Raw genomic sequence first — 16,206 nt, forward strand, 5'->3', positions numbered from 1 at the left:
CAGATATTTACTTTACTGCAGGACAATGACCCTAAGCATATTTCCAGAGCTACAATGAAAAGCTAGGAAATAATATTGAGAACTCAGATTTCCAAATGATGTTCAGGTTGAAGTGACAACTTCTCATTGCCAGATACCTGTAAGCTCCTGACAAATGTGTTTGTGACAGCAAAGCTGGCTCTGCTCCCTGAAGCCATCAATGTTCCTGGCACCCTTAATGAGAGACTGTGCTGTTTGAGCATGAGGTTTCAGCGCCGTGGCAGACCAGGACCAGCGCCAAAATGACAGACAAGATAGAAGCACAACTCAGAAACAAGTCACCTTGTCTTCCAACATCCATGACTCTTTCCTAAACAAATGGACAGATTCAGACAGGTGATAAAATAGATGGTAGATCTATGTAATGCTTCTGAGCAAGGCAGCACACCACAATATGTTATTAGAATATCTCCAGTGCAAAGCAACACTGACTATATGCATCTTTTCAAATCATATGAAGCAGAAAAATACACAAATTACAACATAGTCTGTGTTGAAAGTGAACTTTAGCAAGTCAGTTCAAAATCTGTAGTAAACTCTGAGGACTCACTTAATTTGGTCATTTTCATATTAATCATATCAGCTGAGGAGGACGTTGCATTTCTGCAGGAGACATTTTGTCTAAACCAGAATGAAAATCTGCATGCAGAGGCGATCACTCACCGTAACTTTGCCTTGAATTGCAGACATATTTCCTCCTAAAGGGGAAAATGGACTCAAACCATGCCAACAAATTGTGTAGCTGAGCCTGCAGATGTCTTCTCTGTAGAGGTGAAGGGCGTTGGAGGTTTATTACAGATCTGTGGTCTGCGTAAGGATGAAATTGTTAGGAAAAAGATTGTAGTCGTGTTTATCAGTAACCATGATGTGCAAGCTCTATGATTTTGACAAAGAAACAATATTTAAAGGTTGTGGCATTCAGTTTTGGCAGGATCCCATCCCTTTCCTAGCTGCTAATTCAGTTACTAACAGAAAGACAATATTTGGCAGCTACTCTACAGTGATGTTTGAAATAAGATATCTGGAAGCTAATAGTGAAAACTAAAATAGTTTGTGTAAGAGATAGTTGCTGGATATTCAAAAAAGGGCAGGTTTATTTCTAAAACCATAAAACCAACAACAGTTCCTGTGACTTCATAGCGTCTTTGGTTACTGGTAACTTTGTGTTCCAAGTTTTCATTTACCTGCAGTCGAAAACTTCAGATTCATGCAGTTTTTTCCCATTTTACTGTATAAAAAGAGAGCATGACATTCTCATTGACATTTTTGAGGAAAATTATTTTAATAAAAAGTTTAAAAAAAACAACATAAATACTGTTACTGCGTTTATGGATTAAACGCAGTAATCCATAAATAATGTTCAGCATTATTTATGCTGAACATTAAATAATGTTCCGCATAACTTGACCATTTTGACAAAAATTTTGGAGAGAGAACATATCCCCAAAAAGTCTTTATCTATGTAATGTGAAAAAGTTAATTTGAGAAACATTTTATTTAAGGTATAATTTTGACTTACACATAGTAAAGCATGTTCCCCCAGCGTATGCATGGCTTATTTCTGGGCACTACAGTTCCCTCTTACAGTTCCAACACATAATTGTCAACTGGTTTCCCTAAATCCCCTAAGTGACCTGCCAAGGTGTACCCTGCCTCTCGCCCAGTGCCTGCTGAAGATAGGCACTAGTCCACCCGTGATCCTACAAGAACAAGTTGGATGGCGTAAAGTACTTTGTTGCAGAAATGCAAATTATTTATTTGAAAATCATACATTGTGATTTTCTGGATAGTTTTTAAAGGATGTTTTTCACTGTTGAGATGTACCTATGAGAAAAGTTACAGACATCTCTATTTTTTAAGTAAATAAGTGAGAAAATCAACAATGTATCAAATACTTATTTTCCCCGACTGTATATCCAGGAAAACGTTGATTTAGTCTGTCAGAGAGCAGTGATTGGGAGGAGATCCACTAACCAGCAAGACAATAACCGAAACCAGAAAAAGCGACACAGCAATGGTTCAAAGACAAAAGAGTTGTGGAGTGGCCAAATCAAAGCCCAGATCTCAATCCAGTCGAGAATTTAAGGTTGAATTTGAAAGGACCTGATCGGGCCTGGTCCCTGAGCAACCTGATGGAGCTTATGTTTTTTAATGTGGAATAATGGGACATAAATTACTATCAGGATGTGCCAGCCTGACTGAGACATATTCAAACTCAGTTCTGTGATTTCCGGAGGTAAATACTAACCAAAAGGGGGTGTAAATGCATGCAAACATTTACTTTACCTTGTGTATGTGTTTTTTAAATAATTGTGGATGTTTAATAAAATAAAATAATTTGTTCAGTTTGATATCTACACCTTTTTCTCTTTCTTTGTTTTTATAGTAAGTCTGGCCAAAAGAGCCACACTGTGGTTCCATTTTAAAAGCAATAAAAGAGGTAAATGCTTATGGGAGGGTGAACACAATTGAAACTTAAGCCTGCATTTCACCATTTCTACGCACAATGCTTTATAATGAGTCTTACAGTTTCAGACAAAGTAGGCGGGCTGAATGACTTTGGATCAAACCCTATTCTATTTATTGTTTAAAATTATACAAAATTATAGAACAGATGGTTTATTCACAGGCGAGATGCACGGCCTTCATATTTAACTGAGTAGGTCCCGGTTTTCAACCAGACCCACAGTTAGCTGAGGTGCAACACCTTTCCACTCATTAGACTCACTAAACAGGATAATGATTCCCCCGAGTGTGCGTCTCCATCGCTCTACATGCCCTGTCACTGCTGCGCAACACCGTCACCATGGTGATCAAAGCCAGATGTGCTCACTTCTGTTGCCACCAACAAAGCGCCACTGTACAGAGAGTTTTTACAGTTGTCACTCTGCTCTATACCATAGCCCTTGGGGATTCAGCTATCTGCTTCAGCTGTTGTGCGCAACCCAAAAAAAGCTGTGCTTTCTCATGCGCTGCCACACAGTCTGCAGCGGGATAGCAAATTAAAACAGGATGAAATTGACAGATGAAAGAAGCTCGTAATTCAGACTTCTTGGATAGCTATAAAGCACGAAGGTGCTATTCTATTTTTGTGGTGCATCTGACATCCTAAAATAACTTCTATGCTTATTTGTACTGAAACATTTTCAAACATGTCTCCCCTTTTAACAGTAGGATTAGAATTCCACATGTGGCCAATAACTTTTGTTTTTCTCCACCGCGAATAAATTATCATGGGACCAATAAAGATCAGCTGCTGCACAACATAGAAAAAGCAGAAGCAAACCTCAATAATTTGCTGTGAACGAACATGCAGAGCTTTCAGACCACGGGATGCCTTTCAGCTGTTTGGAGAGGGAATAAATTGGTACGTTGGGAGAGATAGCAAGGTATTCAATAAGTCCTTGTGATATTTGCATGATTGCCAAGTAGCTGCAATTTGAAAAGCAGCGAGGGACAAATTTTTCTGTCTTTTATCGTTTTAACAACAAAAAAAAGTGTCATCCAACATTAACGCATCGCGACAGAACAACAAAGACAAACAACTGCACGAGGGCACAAATTTACACTGGTGTAATGCAGCAGTGATCAAAGAAATACAGACAACAAACAGAAAAACACCTGCAGTGACAGATGGAGGTAGCCCCAGTAAAGAAAGCACAGGGCAACAGAGCACTGCAAGCAATGAAAGTAGACAGAGATGAGGGAGGAATAATAAAGAAGGTGGGAACATTTTATTCCTGATTTGAGTGCTCAGACACTACTTCTCACAGACACAAATGTTGAGTGAAAAAAAGGGGGCCTGACTGAATCAATAAACAGCAAGGAACAGAAAGAGAGACCACCTTGTCCTCTTACAACACTTTTAGGACTTTGGTTTGCCCTGTTACGGTCTCCTTCTGGATGTGAGCCCAGTAGCAAGGTGACTCGGTTTGAGTTTGCAGTGATGTGTCGAGCTCTGCCACAAAGCAATGAGGCATCTAATGCAGCTTCAGAGTTGAGATCTGAAAATGACAAGTAAAAAAAAAAATAGCAACTCTTCAGTTTTAGGAGGCAAAAACAGGAAAAGCATATGGCAGTGATCCAAACTTTCTTTTTTTTTCACTTTAATTTACTATAAGTGGTGTGCAGAATTTTAGGAACAGCTTGCACATGTTGGCTCTGGAAACCAGAGCAATTACAACAATTTTTCAACTCAGACATACAAACAAGGAAAAGACTGTCTATCAATCACAATGATGGAAAGATCAAGATTCTGTCTTTCAACTGGTTGCCAGGTATTTTTTTAAAATAAAGTTTAGTACATGATTACTAAGTCTTCAAATTGGAAGGGTTTTTTTTAAACGTGCATTGAAGAAAAAAACTATTTTCATTTTACTCAGAAGAATCATCTGCACAGGCATCGTAACAGCTCACCTTTCAGTCCCGTAATAAGAATTAATTTGAGATTTGTCAAGTGGTGGAGATCAGCAGTTAGAGCACAGCTCTCAGTGAGCGTTTCAGTAACAGAGTCAAGCGAGTGTGTTTACATAAAGGCCGGCCACTTGAAAGAAGACGTTCAAAAGTAATTGTATGGATGATTTGACAGACATGGATTGATCCGTTCTGACAGAGCTCCGCTGTGAAGGTGGTAGTCTGTAAATCTACCAGCTGGTGACAATAAAATCTGTCTTTGAGGGTCACTTGTCTGGATGTTGGCATCAAATGCACACTGGGGTTTTTTATAATAACTACGTGTATTGGATTAGTTCAGGTTTTCTGCACAATGGAAGGAAACTGCTTCAGTGGATTCAGTGGAATGGAAATTCAGAGATTGATGGAAATGTTTTGAACCACCTTTGTTTTTTTCAATACATCAGCTCCAAAAACGGTCCAAAAACCCCAAACTTTCCAGGTTTTTAAAAGCTTTTATTTGGACTTCTACAACTTTTATTCAATTCAGTTCAGTATATTTTTATAGTGGCAGTTCACAATAAATTTCTTGAGGCACTTTACAAAAAAAAAGTCCTTTCAATTAAATTTCACATGCATTCAAATCATTCCTAGTTATCAAACAGTCCATTAAGCTCAATTCATTATTCAAATTCGCTGAAAAAAGTTTTCAATTTAAGGAAACCCAGTTGATTGCATTGACTCACTGACTTGCAGCATTCACTCCTCCGGGACCATTCTGCTCAACTGTTCTTTGTTTATAGAAAGGAGAGTTGGGGTAAAATATTCTTTTTAAATTTAAGAAGAAAAACAACCCCCAACGATCTAAAGCAAATAAACATTTTCTTAAGACGGGAGGGAGAGTGTGAAGGACCAACAAACAGCTGTCACAAGTTCTAAAAGACACATTTTTTATTTTCAAATGTGGGCCAAGTTTTCATCTTAAACCCTCCATGTTGGCATTCAAATACTTGTTTAAGTGTAACATTATTATCTTTGATATTTTTTATATTATCACATTTTGTCTTTATGAGACGTTTTTAGTAATTAAGTGGCTAAGGGTCAACTTTAAAATCGGTTCTTTGCTTCTTTTGGTCATAGCTTGAGAGATTTTTTTTCGTCTGCAATAGTTGTAGACCAAAAGTTAAATGGTTTATTTAAATATGGAAATCCTCTGAACTTGGTCACTGGACTGCAATCAAAGACAGAAAAAAAAGCAATTGAAATCCTTAGAAAAAAAACTCGTTGCTCAAGAGACCATTAAAAATGTTAGAAAAAAGGAATATGCTGCATGTTAGATAATAACTACTTAAAAGATACAAAAACTATAAGATGAATGTTGTTAAAGAGTAAAATGTTGCTGAATTTGAAAATAGGTTAGAAAATAGAGTTCCCAGTGGTCATTAGGAAGAAGGTGGGGTACACTCTGGAGAGGTTACCAGCCAATTACAGGGAAACACAGATACACACAAGTCAGCTGTACACACTCACACCTAAAGTGACTACACAGAGGATGAAGAAAACATTGCTAACAAATAATCCATGATGCAACCTTTACTTAAACAACAGAAGAAGAGAGAAACAAACAAAACAAAAAAATTGAACAATTCAGTGAAGATTTTTTTTTTTTTTTTTTACACAGAATTGCTGCAGAATTGCTAGTTTGGTGAAAAATTATTTGACCCCTAATAGATTTCTTGCATTTTCATGGTTAAGATTTAAACTTGACTGACTAACAAATATGACCAAGTTATTTAAAATGTTAGATTTAAGTTGCTGCCATATTAGATGTAGGTGTTTGTTTTCACATGATCAGTCTGGTTTGGATAACTTTTTTCTCTTACTACAACAAAATATGTTGCTTGATATTAAATTTAGCAGAACATTACTTTCCATTACTTTCACCTGTCAGCAGACCAAAAGTTAGAAACTGTATTAACTTTTCACTGCTGTCCTTGTCAAGGAAACACATTACATTCATTACCTCCAAATTCATGTGAAAGACTGAGTGACATTTTTCTTTAAGTGCTTTTTTTTCCCTTTAATTTGAGAGTATGATGTTGAACATGCCCTAGCTGCTGTTTACCTATTGGTAGCCTACACATTGAGACAAAATTACAGTCATCCATCAAAGCTTTCTTACATGCCTACAAGAATTGCTGATCTGAGAGCTGCAGCCTTCTCTTTCAATTACAATCAATTTCTTGTCCAAATTATGTAAATAACATCAGTTTGTGTAGTGCAGTTGAGTTAGACATGGAATACAGATGCTAAGATTGTACAGAGAAAGAAAAAAAAAACATGTAGACAACAAGCAGATTTCCTTCTTTTAAGTGTGTAAGCATATTATTTGTTACTCCTGCACCCATCAATCTGGAAACTGTACATGTCAAACTAGTCATTTATCATTGCTGTGATATTTGACAAGTAAGGTAACGAGAAAAACAGATGCAGGAAATATGTCAAGTTTGTGTAGAAATCATGATCTTCAGTTGGTGAGTTTTTGGGGAGTACTGTATGGTTTTACAAATTTTAAAAGTAAACCTCGTTTTCCGACAACAAACACTTGTTTGCATTTAATCCGCACAGTTTGGCGAACTGGTCAATAAAATATTCCTTTTCAATTAGAATATTCTTACTGTGCACTGCCCTCCAGGCTTAACTGTCTCAGCATTTATTACAGCATGAATTCAGCATCCCATGAAAGAGATCAGATTGTGGCTCTCCTGAGGCGAAAAGGAAGCACAGGCGGAAACCTTTAGCTGGTCTTGTGTCTCTCATCCTTTTGACAGATACGCCATAGAATCTGTTTATGGTTTGGACTTTGGATCCCTAAGCAACAGTCTAGCCTTTTTTCTCATTAAACCAGGTACTTCAAACATTGTCTCGTGTTTAGGAGTGGCTTAGCTTAATGAGTGACACAGCTGTAAGCCCAAACCCTGGATATGCTTCTTTCACACAATCTCCCTTTAATGTTGATTCTGAATAACCTGTTTCTCTTTGGTTTACATTTCTAGGGGAGGCTGTGAATTACTGCCTGCTGGACAACTATCAAATAAGTAGTCTCTCTGATAATTGCTTAAAGCTGTCACTATGTTTTGGCAGAGATAATCTATAAATATTTTTTTAGCTCCTTTTCTCCCAACGCTAACTAGAAACAACCAATCGGAGCCAGGGGGCGGGTCTTAGCGCTGTCATTCGCAATCTCATGTGGCTCCGTTCATTCTCTCTCTCCCTACGCCCTTTCCTCTGTGGTATGCAGCAGCTAGCAGAGCCCTTTGTAAATGCTCAGGCTAGTTGGCATAGCCACTGATACATTTAGGAGCGAGCACATGAGTCTGACTGACAAGGCTAAACCCTTCCTTCTGGCCCTGGTTGGCTGTTTTTGGTCGGGAGAGGTACATTTCTTCAGACCAAAATAGCAGCACACAGAGGAGGGGTAGAAGATCTGTCTTTTCACAGATTGTCTGTCTCAAAACATATACGATCATGATATGGGGACAATTTTAATAAATACTTATTAAAAAAAACATTTTTTTTATAAAAGTTACATACTGCAGCTTTAAGATAACACTTGTGTGTTAAGTAACTATTTTTAGAGTCCTCTGAAAATTGAATTTTGTTAAGTAAAATCTTGACATACGCAAGTCTGTATGCAATTAATCTAAATAATATACACACTTTCCTTTTTGAATAGAATGAGTGTGACAAATCAACTTTTTTTATGATGTAATTCATTTGAATCTACTTACCTTGGCAAAGTCCGGCCAATAATAGTTTTGTTTAGTTTTAGTTGGACTGAAATTAATATTCAGTCCCCTAACAAAGCTTCTGCTTTTTGTTAGGGAACAGCAAAAACTTCCTCCAAAAGAAATTTATTAGAGTGAAAGCAAAGTCAAACTGCAGCTGGGAACTCTGCAATGAGCTGACAGGTCTGACAACGCTTAGGTTACTGCAAACACTTAAGCAAGTAAAAAATAGACAGGTGAGAGATAGTTCACAAAGAATGGCCAGGTGATGCAAATTTCTAAGGAATTTTCAAATAGCTCAGAAGGGAAAGTGAAAATGTTTGCATAGTTGTCTGCTTGGTCTGAAAGACCACATGGAGCTTTGAGCAAACTGTTCTGTGCAGACATGACTTAATGAAGTTTGAATCAGAAACCCTTCTTTTCATTCTCAGAAGGAAAATTGAGAGGCAAAGTAACTTTGTTTGGTCCATATCGACAGACAGATTCATTAATTACAATGAGACCAACAAGCAGATGTGGAACAATTGGTGACACACTGAGCACAAACTGCAGCACAGTCGGAAAAATCACTTAAAAAGAAAAAGAGGTGACTCGGTTCATATTTCTTAACATGCCAACAGTTAAGGCATGTATTCACAGAGCCCCCTTATCAAGGGAATCAGGGTTTTTATCATTTTTTTGTACACACTTCATCTCAGAGGACATACAGAATGTCAGCTGAGATGAACTCATGTTTTTGTGCTGATTTGGAAAGAGGGAAAACATATCTAGAAGAGTGATGACATAAAAAAAGTTGGGATTGTCATGGGACAAGCTGATGTGCCAGCCTGATCAAACATTGAGCTTCAGGTTACTCTCCTATTCACAAGGTGCATGTTTGAGTTTTATCTCCATGTTATTCAAAATAAAAACATTCTGACAAGATTCTTGGAAAGAGGAATAAATGATCAAGGTGTCTGTTTGTTTTACATTTGGTAGGGTTTGTATGATACTGTTTATGTCACCAAAAAGAGTTGATAAAAACAAATAGTTTTTCTCTCATCCTCAGAGAAGCAATTGTGAATTTTTAACAGGTGCTATCAGGTGAAAGGGGAAGGGGCCAAAAATTAGTGCCAATATTTTTTGTTGCAGTTTCAGTCTGAAAACTGTAAGCCATTTCATTAGTAATCCACAATTTCGTTTTTCAAAGGTGTAAAAGAATATGATGCTACACAGAGACACATTTTTTTGCCCAATCTTTTAAACGGGAAATAAAATAGAACATGTAATTCAAAAAGTAGGTGTGTGTTGATCTTCATGTGTCAGATAATGGCGACAGCACAGCCAGTTGTCTAGCCTTGCCCATATCTGCAGTCAGAGCGCTAATTAAAAAGTTTTAAACAACTTAAACTGTGACAAACAGGGCTGGACAAGGACCCAAGTTTATCTTGGCTCCTTGCAGTGAGGAGGTGGGTAATGGAAAAAAGGGGTGGGGGGACTTTGCTACTAAAAGATAGCAATAATTCCACAATCAAATACATATATGCTTAGATGAATGTGTAAATAATTCCCAAGTTGTGCTCATTTAATCAGAGGTTCTCATGCAGTTTAGTGCATACTTGCTATAAGTGGCATCTAATCTACAACAATATGCTACTTTTACTTGCGTCAACATAACAACGTGACATAATTCCTTCAGTGCAAATATGTTGTAACAGTAAAGCATAATCTTGGAAAGAAGGTGCATTTCCAGCAGAATGTATTTGACAACCCATTTAGCATACCTTTAGCATTTTTCGAAGGTTGTGTTGATGAAAACATCTTTCCAGAGCTGCAACTGACACAATCAGCAGAAGATTACAGAATGATTCCTCTAAACAACCTGAAAATAGAAAGCAATCTTAGCACCATGAAATTCCACAATAGACGCATATGAGCATTTATGCGCAGCAGAGTTCTCACTCACTGGGAAAAGAAATCTGCGGATCTGCTTTGTACTTCCTACTATTCTCGAAATTCCTCCGACGCACTTTTAACTCCATCTCCAATCAGAGAAGCCCAAATTGCAATCTGCTGCACAATATGTTTTGCTCCACTTTATTAGGCCCGAAGATAAACCTCGTGGATAGAACACAGGCTTTGAGTAATGAACGCTCCCTCAGCATAACAAGATCCTTCCCTCCTTATGTTCTCCTCCTTTCAATTTGCTGCATGTATGAGTTTAGCTGGTCATTTTCCTGATGCACTTTTAGAGCAAAACCATGTCTGCACTGATAATGCATCAAAATTTATTCATTTCTGCATCCTGCCTGCATAATAAGGAATTAAAAGCTTAACTCTTGGTTTGATGTCGATGTGTCCATGTACAATCAAGGGCTAACAAAATAATTTGTAGTTCATGAGTTTGAGATGTTTAAGGTACTTTATGTAAAGTGGGAAAGTTTGTACATCCCTGTATGCTGCAGTAATTAATATCCTTAGCCACCGTAAGATTCTTAAAAAAAACATTTACAAGATCCAGCCACTGATTTTCAGAGGTTTAGGCCAGAGGACAGTGAACATTGTTTCAAAAGCCTCAGCTCATGTTCATATTGGATTTTGAGGCCAATTTTGGATCATTGTCCTGTTGTCTAAGCCAACCAGTAGAGTTTCAGCAACTCTACTGGTTCCAAGATGGCTGTATCCAGATTTTGATATTTAGCAGAATCCATTCTTTCCTCCATCTGTTCTTTGTTTGCAGTGCCATCGACTGATGCAATCCAGACAACCACTTCCACCAGTTGGAAAGGTGTATCATCAACAAATTTAATGATTTATCTTCTTTCAAAACATATATTTTATAAATGTGACAAGAGCTTATCCAGGTGTTTCTTCACCGACTTCTATCATTTCTTTCTCAATACTGGCAAATATGGACCTTGAGGGACTATGCACAAGCTTTTTTCCCCTGTTACTAGCATATGGAAGTATGTTTTGCCTTTGTGCCGAACAGATGTCCAGATCTATCAGAGACTTCTCTCAGTCTGTTGGAACTTGTTTCTACATCAGCTGTTACCCTGCACTGTTTTAAATGATAACCAGAACAGTGGGAAAAAAAATTAGGCAAGAATCCCTTTGGTATCTTTAAATAATCTCCCCATTTTTTGTGACATTAATTAACTTCACTTTGACACCTCAGTCGCTTTAAGGATCACAGATCTGAGTTAGAGCAAGGTGTGAGGGGAGCACTGAATTTGATTGACGTGCCTCAACAAAAGCAAAAGTCTAATGAAGTTTTGAGTGCTTTACGTTTACGTACATTAACATTTAAGGAAAGGGTCACTGAAATGTCTTTTTGCTGCAGCGATGGTGTTTGCTTTTTTTTCTTCCATATTCTAAATTGTCCAAGCATATCTTAGCATTTGCATACTATACGTGACCTTTATGTGTAAAAAATATTGTCTGCAAATTTATTCCAAATCTGGTGGCATATGTGTACGTGGTGCAATGCTAATAACCCAAACAACATGAAAATCAAAACTATGTTCCAGCATGCTAATTACCTGGGAGAAACACCATATATAAGAAACATACATGTGTGGGGATTAAGGATTCAAATAATTTCTGTAAAGTTAAAAAGAAAACCTCCAGCAATTCAAAAATAGAGGTTATTCTTGGATAAAGTGGAAAATGAAAAGGCAAGAAAAAAAAGCTTCTCCTCTAAATCACCCATTTAACTGATGACTGCCAGACTGGTGTTCCAACCTTACAGAGAAGCATAAAACACCTCAGTTTGATTTTGAAGTGAAGCGTGCTGCTGCCACCCAAAGCTATATCAAGGCCTCTGGAGGAGCTTAGTTAGCAACTGCTCTGCTTTCCCCAAACGGCTGTTTGCATCGCTGGGGAGATGTTTGTCTTTGGCTCTTTTCCAGATAAGGACAGTTGTGCCGCTCCCAGCACTGAATAGATTCACCAGCTGCCAGGCTAATGCAAGCAGACCTCGTCAGATAGTGGGTTAACTGGTCTGCAGCTTTCTCTTCCCCAACTGTTCAATCTTGTCTCTGCTCGGATTATAAAAGACTTCTGGGTTTAATCTTTTGTATATTCATGTACCAGTGATTTATGTTATGAAGGAGGCATATGTTCGGTGCTGTGCTGTTTAATGTCTTTTCTTTTTTTTTTTTAAACACAGTCGAATTCACACAGGCTTTTAATAATAAGGTTTTAGTCTGCAGTGAAACTGTTAGAAATATTTAACGATCCAAAGGTATTAAAAAAAGAAGATAAGTTAGTTTTTTCATTTTCTATGCAGATGATTAGAGGGCTTTTCATTAAAAAAATAAAATAAAATCTAGGTAATAGTTGTGTGAAATGAAGTCTATTGTATGATCCATCATGTATACAGAAACAGAATTTACCAGGAAGCCATGAAAGGTGCGCATCCTAAGGGGAGCAATGTACACCTCTCAGTCAGATGCAGATCGTCCCACCTCAGGTGTCAATATCGACCAAAATAGCTGCTGCTTTTACACAGAGGCTGTCTGCAGAGTGCATTTACAATATGCTCACACACCTGTTCCAGTACACATTTTGATCAAGCAGCATTGTGTCTGTGGTAAAGTTGCTGCAGTTATGACCAGTACTCCAGGGGATTATGGAAAGATTACAAAAAAATCACACTGGAAGACAGACATGTAACAGATGATCTGAACTCCCTGGAGCCGTGTTGATTGTCTCACACCATCCTCACCACAAATGTTATTGGAGCTTTACTTGCTGACTGGTGCTGCAAACTGGTGTTCAGTGGTTGTTAGGTTGTCTGCACTTGTTAACAACTATGAGGTGTTTTGGTGGTTTCAAGCTCCTTAGGGGTTTTTTCGGGGTCAGGCATGTGAGGATGTAATCAGTGCTTACCTTCAGAAATCTGCTCCAGAACTACATGTATGATGACCATGAGCAATGCTAAAGATAAAAAACGTACATACACAGATGACAAAAAATATTCATAAAAGGCAAAAGAAAACTGCTTAAATTTTATTGTAAATATTTCAATAAAATTGAAGAATACAGATAAAGACAAAAATATGCACTTGACGAGTAATGACAGAAGGAATGTTAGAATGAAGATACACGGCATTTTCAACAGCGCTTAAGACAATAGTTTAGCCTTTTCTGCAAATTTACAGTAGGTGCGTCACACAAAAGTTATGAAAAATCAGAGACAAAATACAAAAACAGACTGACATTTAGTAGGAGTATTTTAAAATGTTATACTTTTCTAGACTTAAATTTCTACATGTCTTATTATTGTTTTTATAACTTTTGAAATCTCAGAAAATTAGATCAAATATTAGAAAACAAAAATGGTTTGGAACTGTGTTGCATTCAATCTTTTTGTAAAAATGCCAAAAAAAGAAATACAAGCTTTGCTCATATTTCACCTGTGTAAGGAACATTCTATTCAGCCGAGATTTAAAGAGTCCATAAAAAGTAGTGAAAATAAAAAACTCACCATTTACATTTTGTATGGGTATACATTCAGCCAACAGGTCAAAAACCAAAGGATCAAGGACAGATGCATCAAATCAAAGATAAAGTATTTTATTTAAATATAACTCAATATAAAATAAACAATAGCGACAAAAAAAATAACTGCATGTATATAGCACTTTTAGATATTTGTCCTTTTTGGGGAAAAAAGGAAGGAGAAAATCTAGAAAATAAAATATTTTGATTGTGAAAGAAAATACAGTTCTTTGAGGCTTTTTAAGACTGTGTAGGAATCCTGATTTAAGTACCATTAAAGTATAATCATGGCTTAATGCTTTATCCTTTATGTGATTGAGTATAAAATATATCAAAATCTTAGAAAAGAATAAAAGTACATATATTATAGAAGAAAATAAAGCGTAAAAATTTCTTATTACCAAATACAATTTATTGTGTTAAACTGCTAACATGCAAAGGCCAGCATCTAAAGTACAATCAAAAAAGCACTAATGTGAAAGTTTTCTGTAACACTGCATATCTCTAGAATACATAGAGCTGCTGAGCAATGTTACATCTGTCAGTATAAAGCGGAAATTGTCCGATTAATATGTAGCTACTGTATGTTGGCAGTACACATATCAGGATCATGTTCTACTAAATCTTTTTGGATATAATTATGTTTTTAATTACCTTCATGTCATTAAGGATTAAAATCTGAGTATTCAGACTCATTACTTTTATTGTACTAACTGTGTGGCGACTCACGCCTCCTTCCTCTTTTTAGCAATGTTGGTCCTTTGAGATAATGTTTTAGGAGAATCCATAGCTTACATGAAAAGCATTTATTTATTTCATTTTTGCTGTGATGTAACATTTTCTTTCAGTGATGAGAAATGAATCTTACAACGCTCTGAGTCTGGCCAGTAGAGCCTCCACATCGGGTTCTCCGTTAGCGTCGGCGGCCGTCTGGAGGACGGGACTCTCCACTTTCATTTCTGGCTTTCTCTCAGCCAGTTTGACCACTTCTCTGTCTGCCGCCCGCTCCCTGTCCAGCCCACGGCTGTGACCCGGAGTGTTTTTGTACTTTTGGCCCACTTCAGAACAGGCAGAAGCCTTGGCCCTGGCTACAGATGGATAGCCTTCAGATTCATTGCGCACCTCCTTGGCAGGGGGAGGTTTTGACGCCGCGGAGCTCGCATTTACATTCTGCCGGGAGCGAGACCTTTGCAAAGGTGCCTTGTTGTTTTCTGCATGAGAAAAACAAAGGCAAAGGAGTGAGAACAATAGTGAAGAGAGGCGGGAGGAGAATGAGGAGGAGGGAAAGCGTGCCTCGTTAAATGAATGAAAAGCCAGAGAGGTTAATCAGATTACAGATTAAATTACAAAGAGGAGACGCAGACGAGTGACTAGAAAATGTAGTGACAGTTATAACGCAGCAAACATAAAAGTATTAGAAAGTAATAAGCACTTTAGCAAGCATGTTGACGTGCAAAATAAATGTTCATGCATACAGTTCTTCTGGATGAACAGACATAAATACAGTGCATATGCACATTGATGAGGATAGATTTTCTGCAGCAGACTGTGGCGTGCAGCCAACTCGCTATGATAAAATGGATATGGCTGATCAACTGCAACAGAAACTCAATAACATAGTATGTTGGCCTTTTCCAATCTCATATTCTCTTTCACGTTTTTCTCACAAGTTGCCCCCGCACCCGGCTCCACCTCCCTCGTTCCCACCATCATCATCCATTCTCCTTCTGCAGCTTCTCCGCTCGCACAAAAGTCCTCTGCATCTTTTCTTATTCCTCCAAAACATGTTTGTTTCCGGGCAGACAGTGGAACAGAGCGACGCCCAGTTGCCAGAATCAAACCTGCATTCTGAATTATAATCCCTGTGAGTAGATCTTAGACTTCATCATCAGTATGTGCGCACTGGAAGAGGAGGCGAAATCCATATTCATGTGACCTTGAGTGTGAGACTGAGAGGAGCGGCGAAAGGAAAGGCGCCGGCGCATTTAAAGTTTCCCGAGCCTGAAATGTCTGGCAAACAGGAGTCAACACAGCAGAGCAGAACACAGCGACCCGCTCTGTCAGCCAATCGGTAATGAGTTTGGAGCGTGGCCAGTCAGTCATGACAGTGTGTTTTATGGGCCAAGCTGACGAATGACAAGGAACGTCCCTGAACACCACCTCTGACAAATAAATAAGGATAAAGGGAGCAGAGCCGGGAAGAAGGACCCCAAGTGCAAAATAAGCAAAGAAAGCCAACAATCACACTCTCGACATTCACACACACACACACACACACACCCACCCAAAAAAAGCAAACAAGAGGCAGTGAGGGGCGAAATGAGTAGCATGTGTTTACTTTGCTGGTATGACTGAACATTAACCAGAGCTGAAGATTCAATCCTTGGATGACTGTCTCACTCTCTTTTCGTCCTTTCTTCCTGTTGTAACAGTCTGAACAGTAACAGCTAACAATTACTCCCCGCAGTCTATCCGTTCCCAGTTTGCCCATCACATCCTGTTC

The 16,206-nt window shown here is 38.1% G+C and overlaps 1 protein-coding gene across 5 annotated transcripts in view; it reads right to left on the reverse strand.

Moving 5' to 3' along the window:
* Positions 1-13,198: 13,198 nt before the first annotated feature.
* The window catches only part of LOC114143617 (protein diaphanous homolog 3-like), a 164,028-nt gene continuing 161,020 nt past the window's right edge, over positions 13,199-16,206 (reverse strand). For all 5 annotated transcript variants that reach the window (XM_028015837.1, XM_028015838.1, XM_028015839.1 and 2 more), the window contains one exon: positions 13,199-14,914. In XM_028015837.1, coding sequence (XP_027871638.1) covers positions 14,568-14,914 — 347 coding nt within the window. In that variant the 3' untranslated portion in view covers positions 13,199-14,567. The remainder of the gene's footprint in view (positions 14,915-16,206) is intronic.

The sequence above is a fragment of the Xiphophorus couchianus genome, chromosome 4, assembly GCF_001444195.1.
Source record: "Xiphophorus couchianus chromosome 4, X_couchianus-1.0, whole genome shotgun sequence".
NCBI classification, from domain to species: domain Eukaryota; kingdom Metazoa; phylum Chordata; class Actinopteri; order Cyprinodontiformes; family Poeciliidae; genus Xiphophorus; species Xiphophorus couchianus.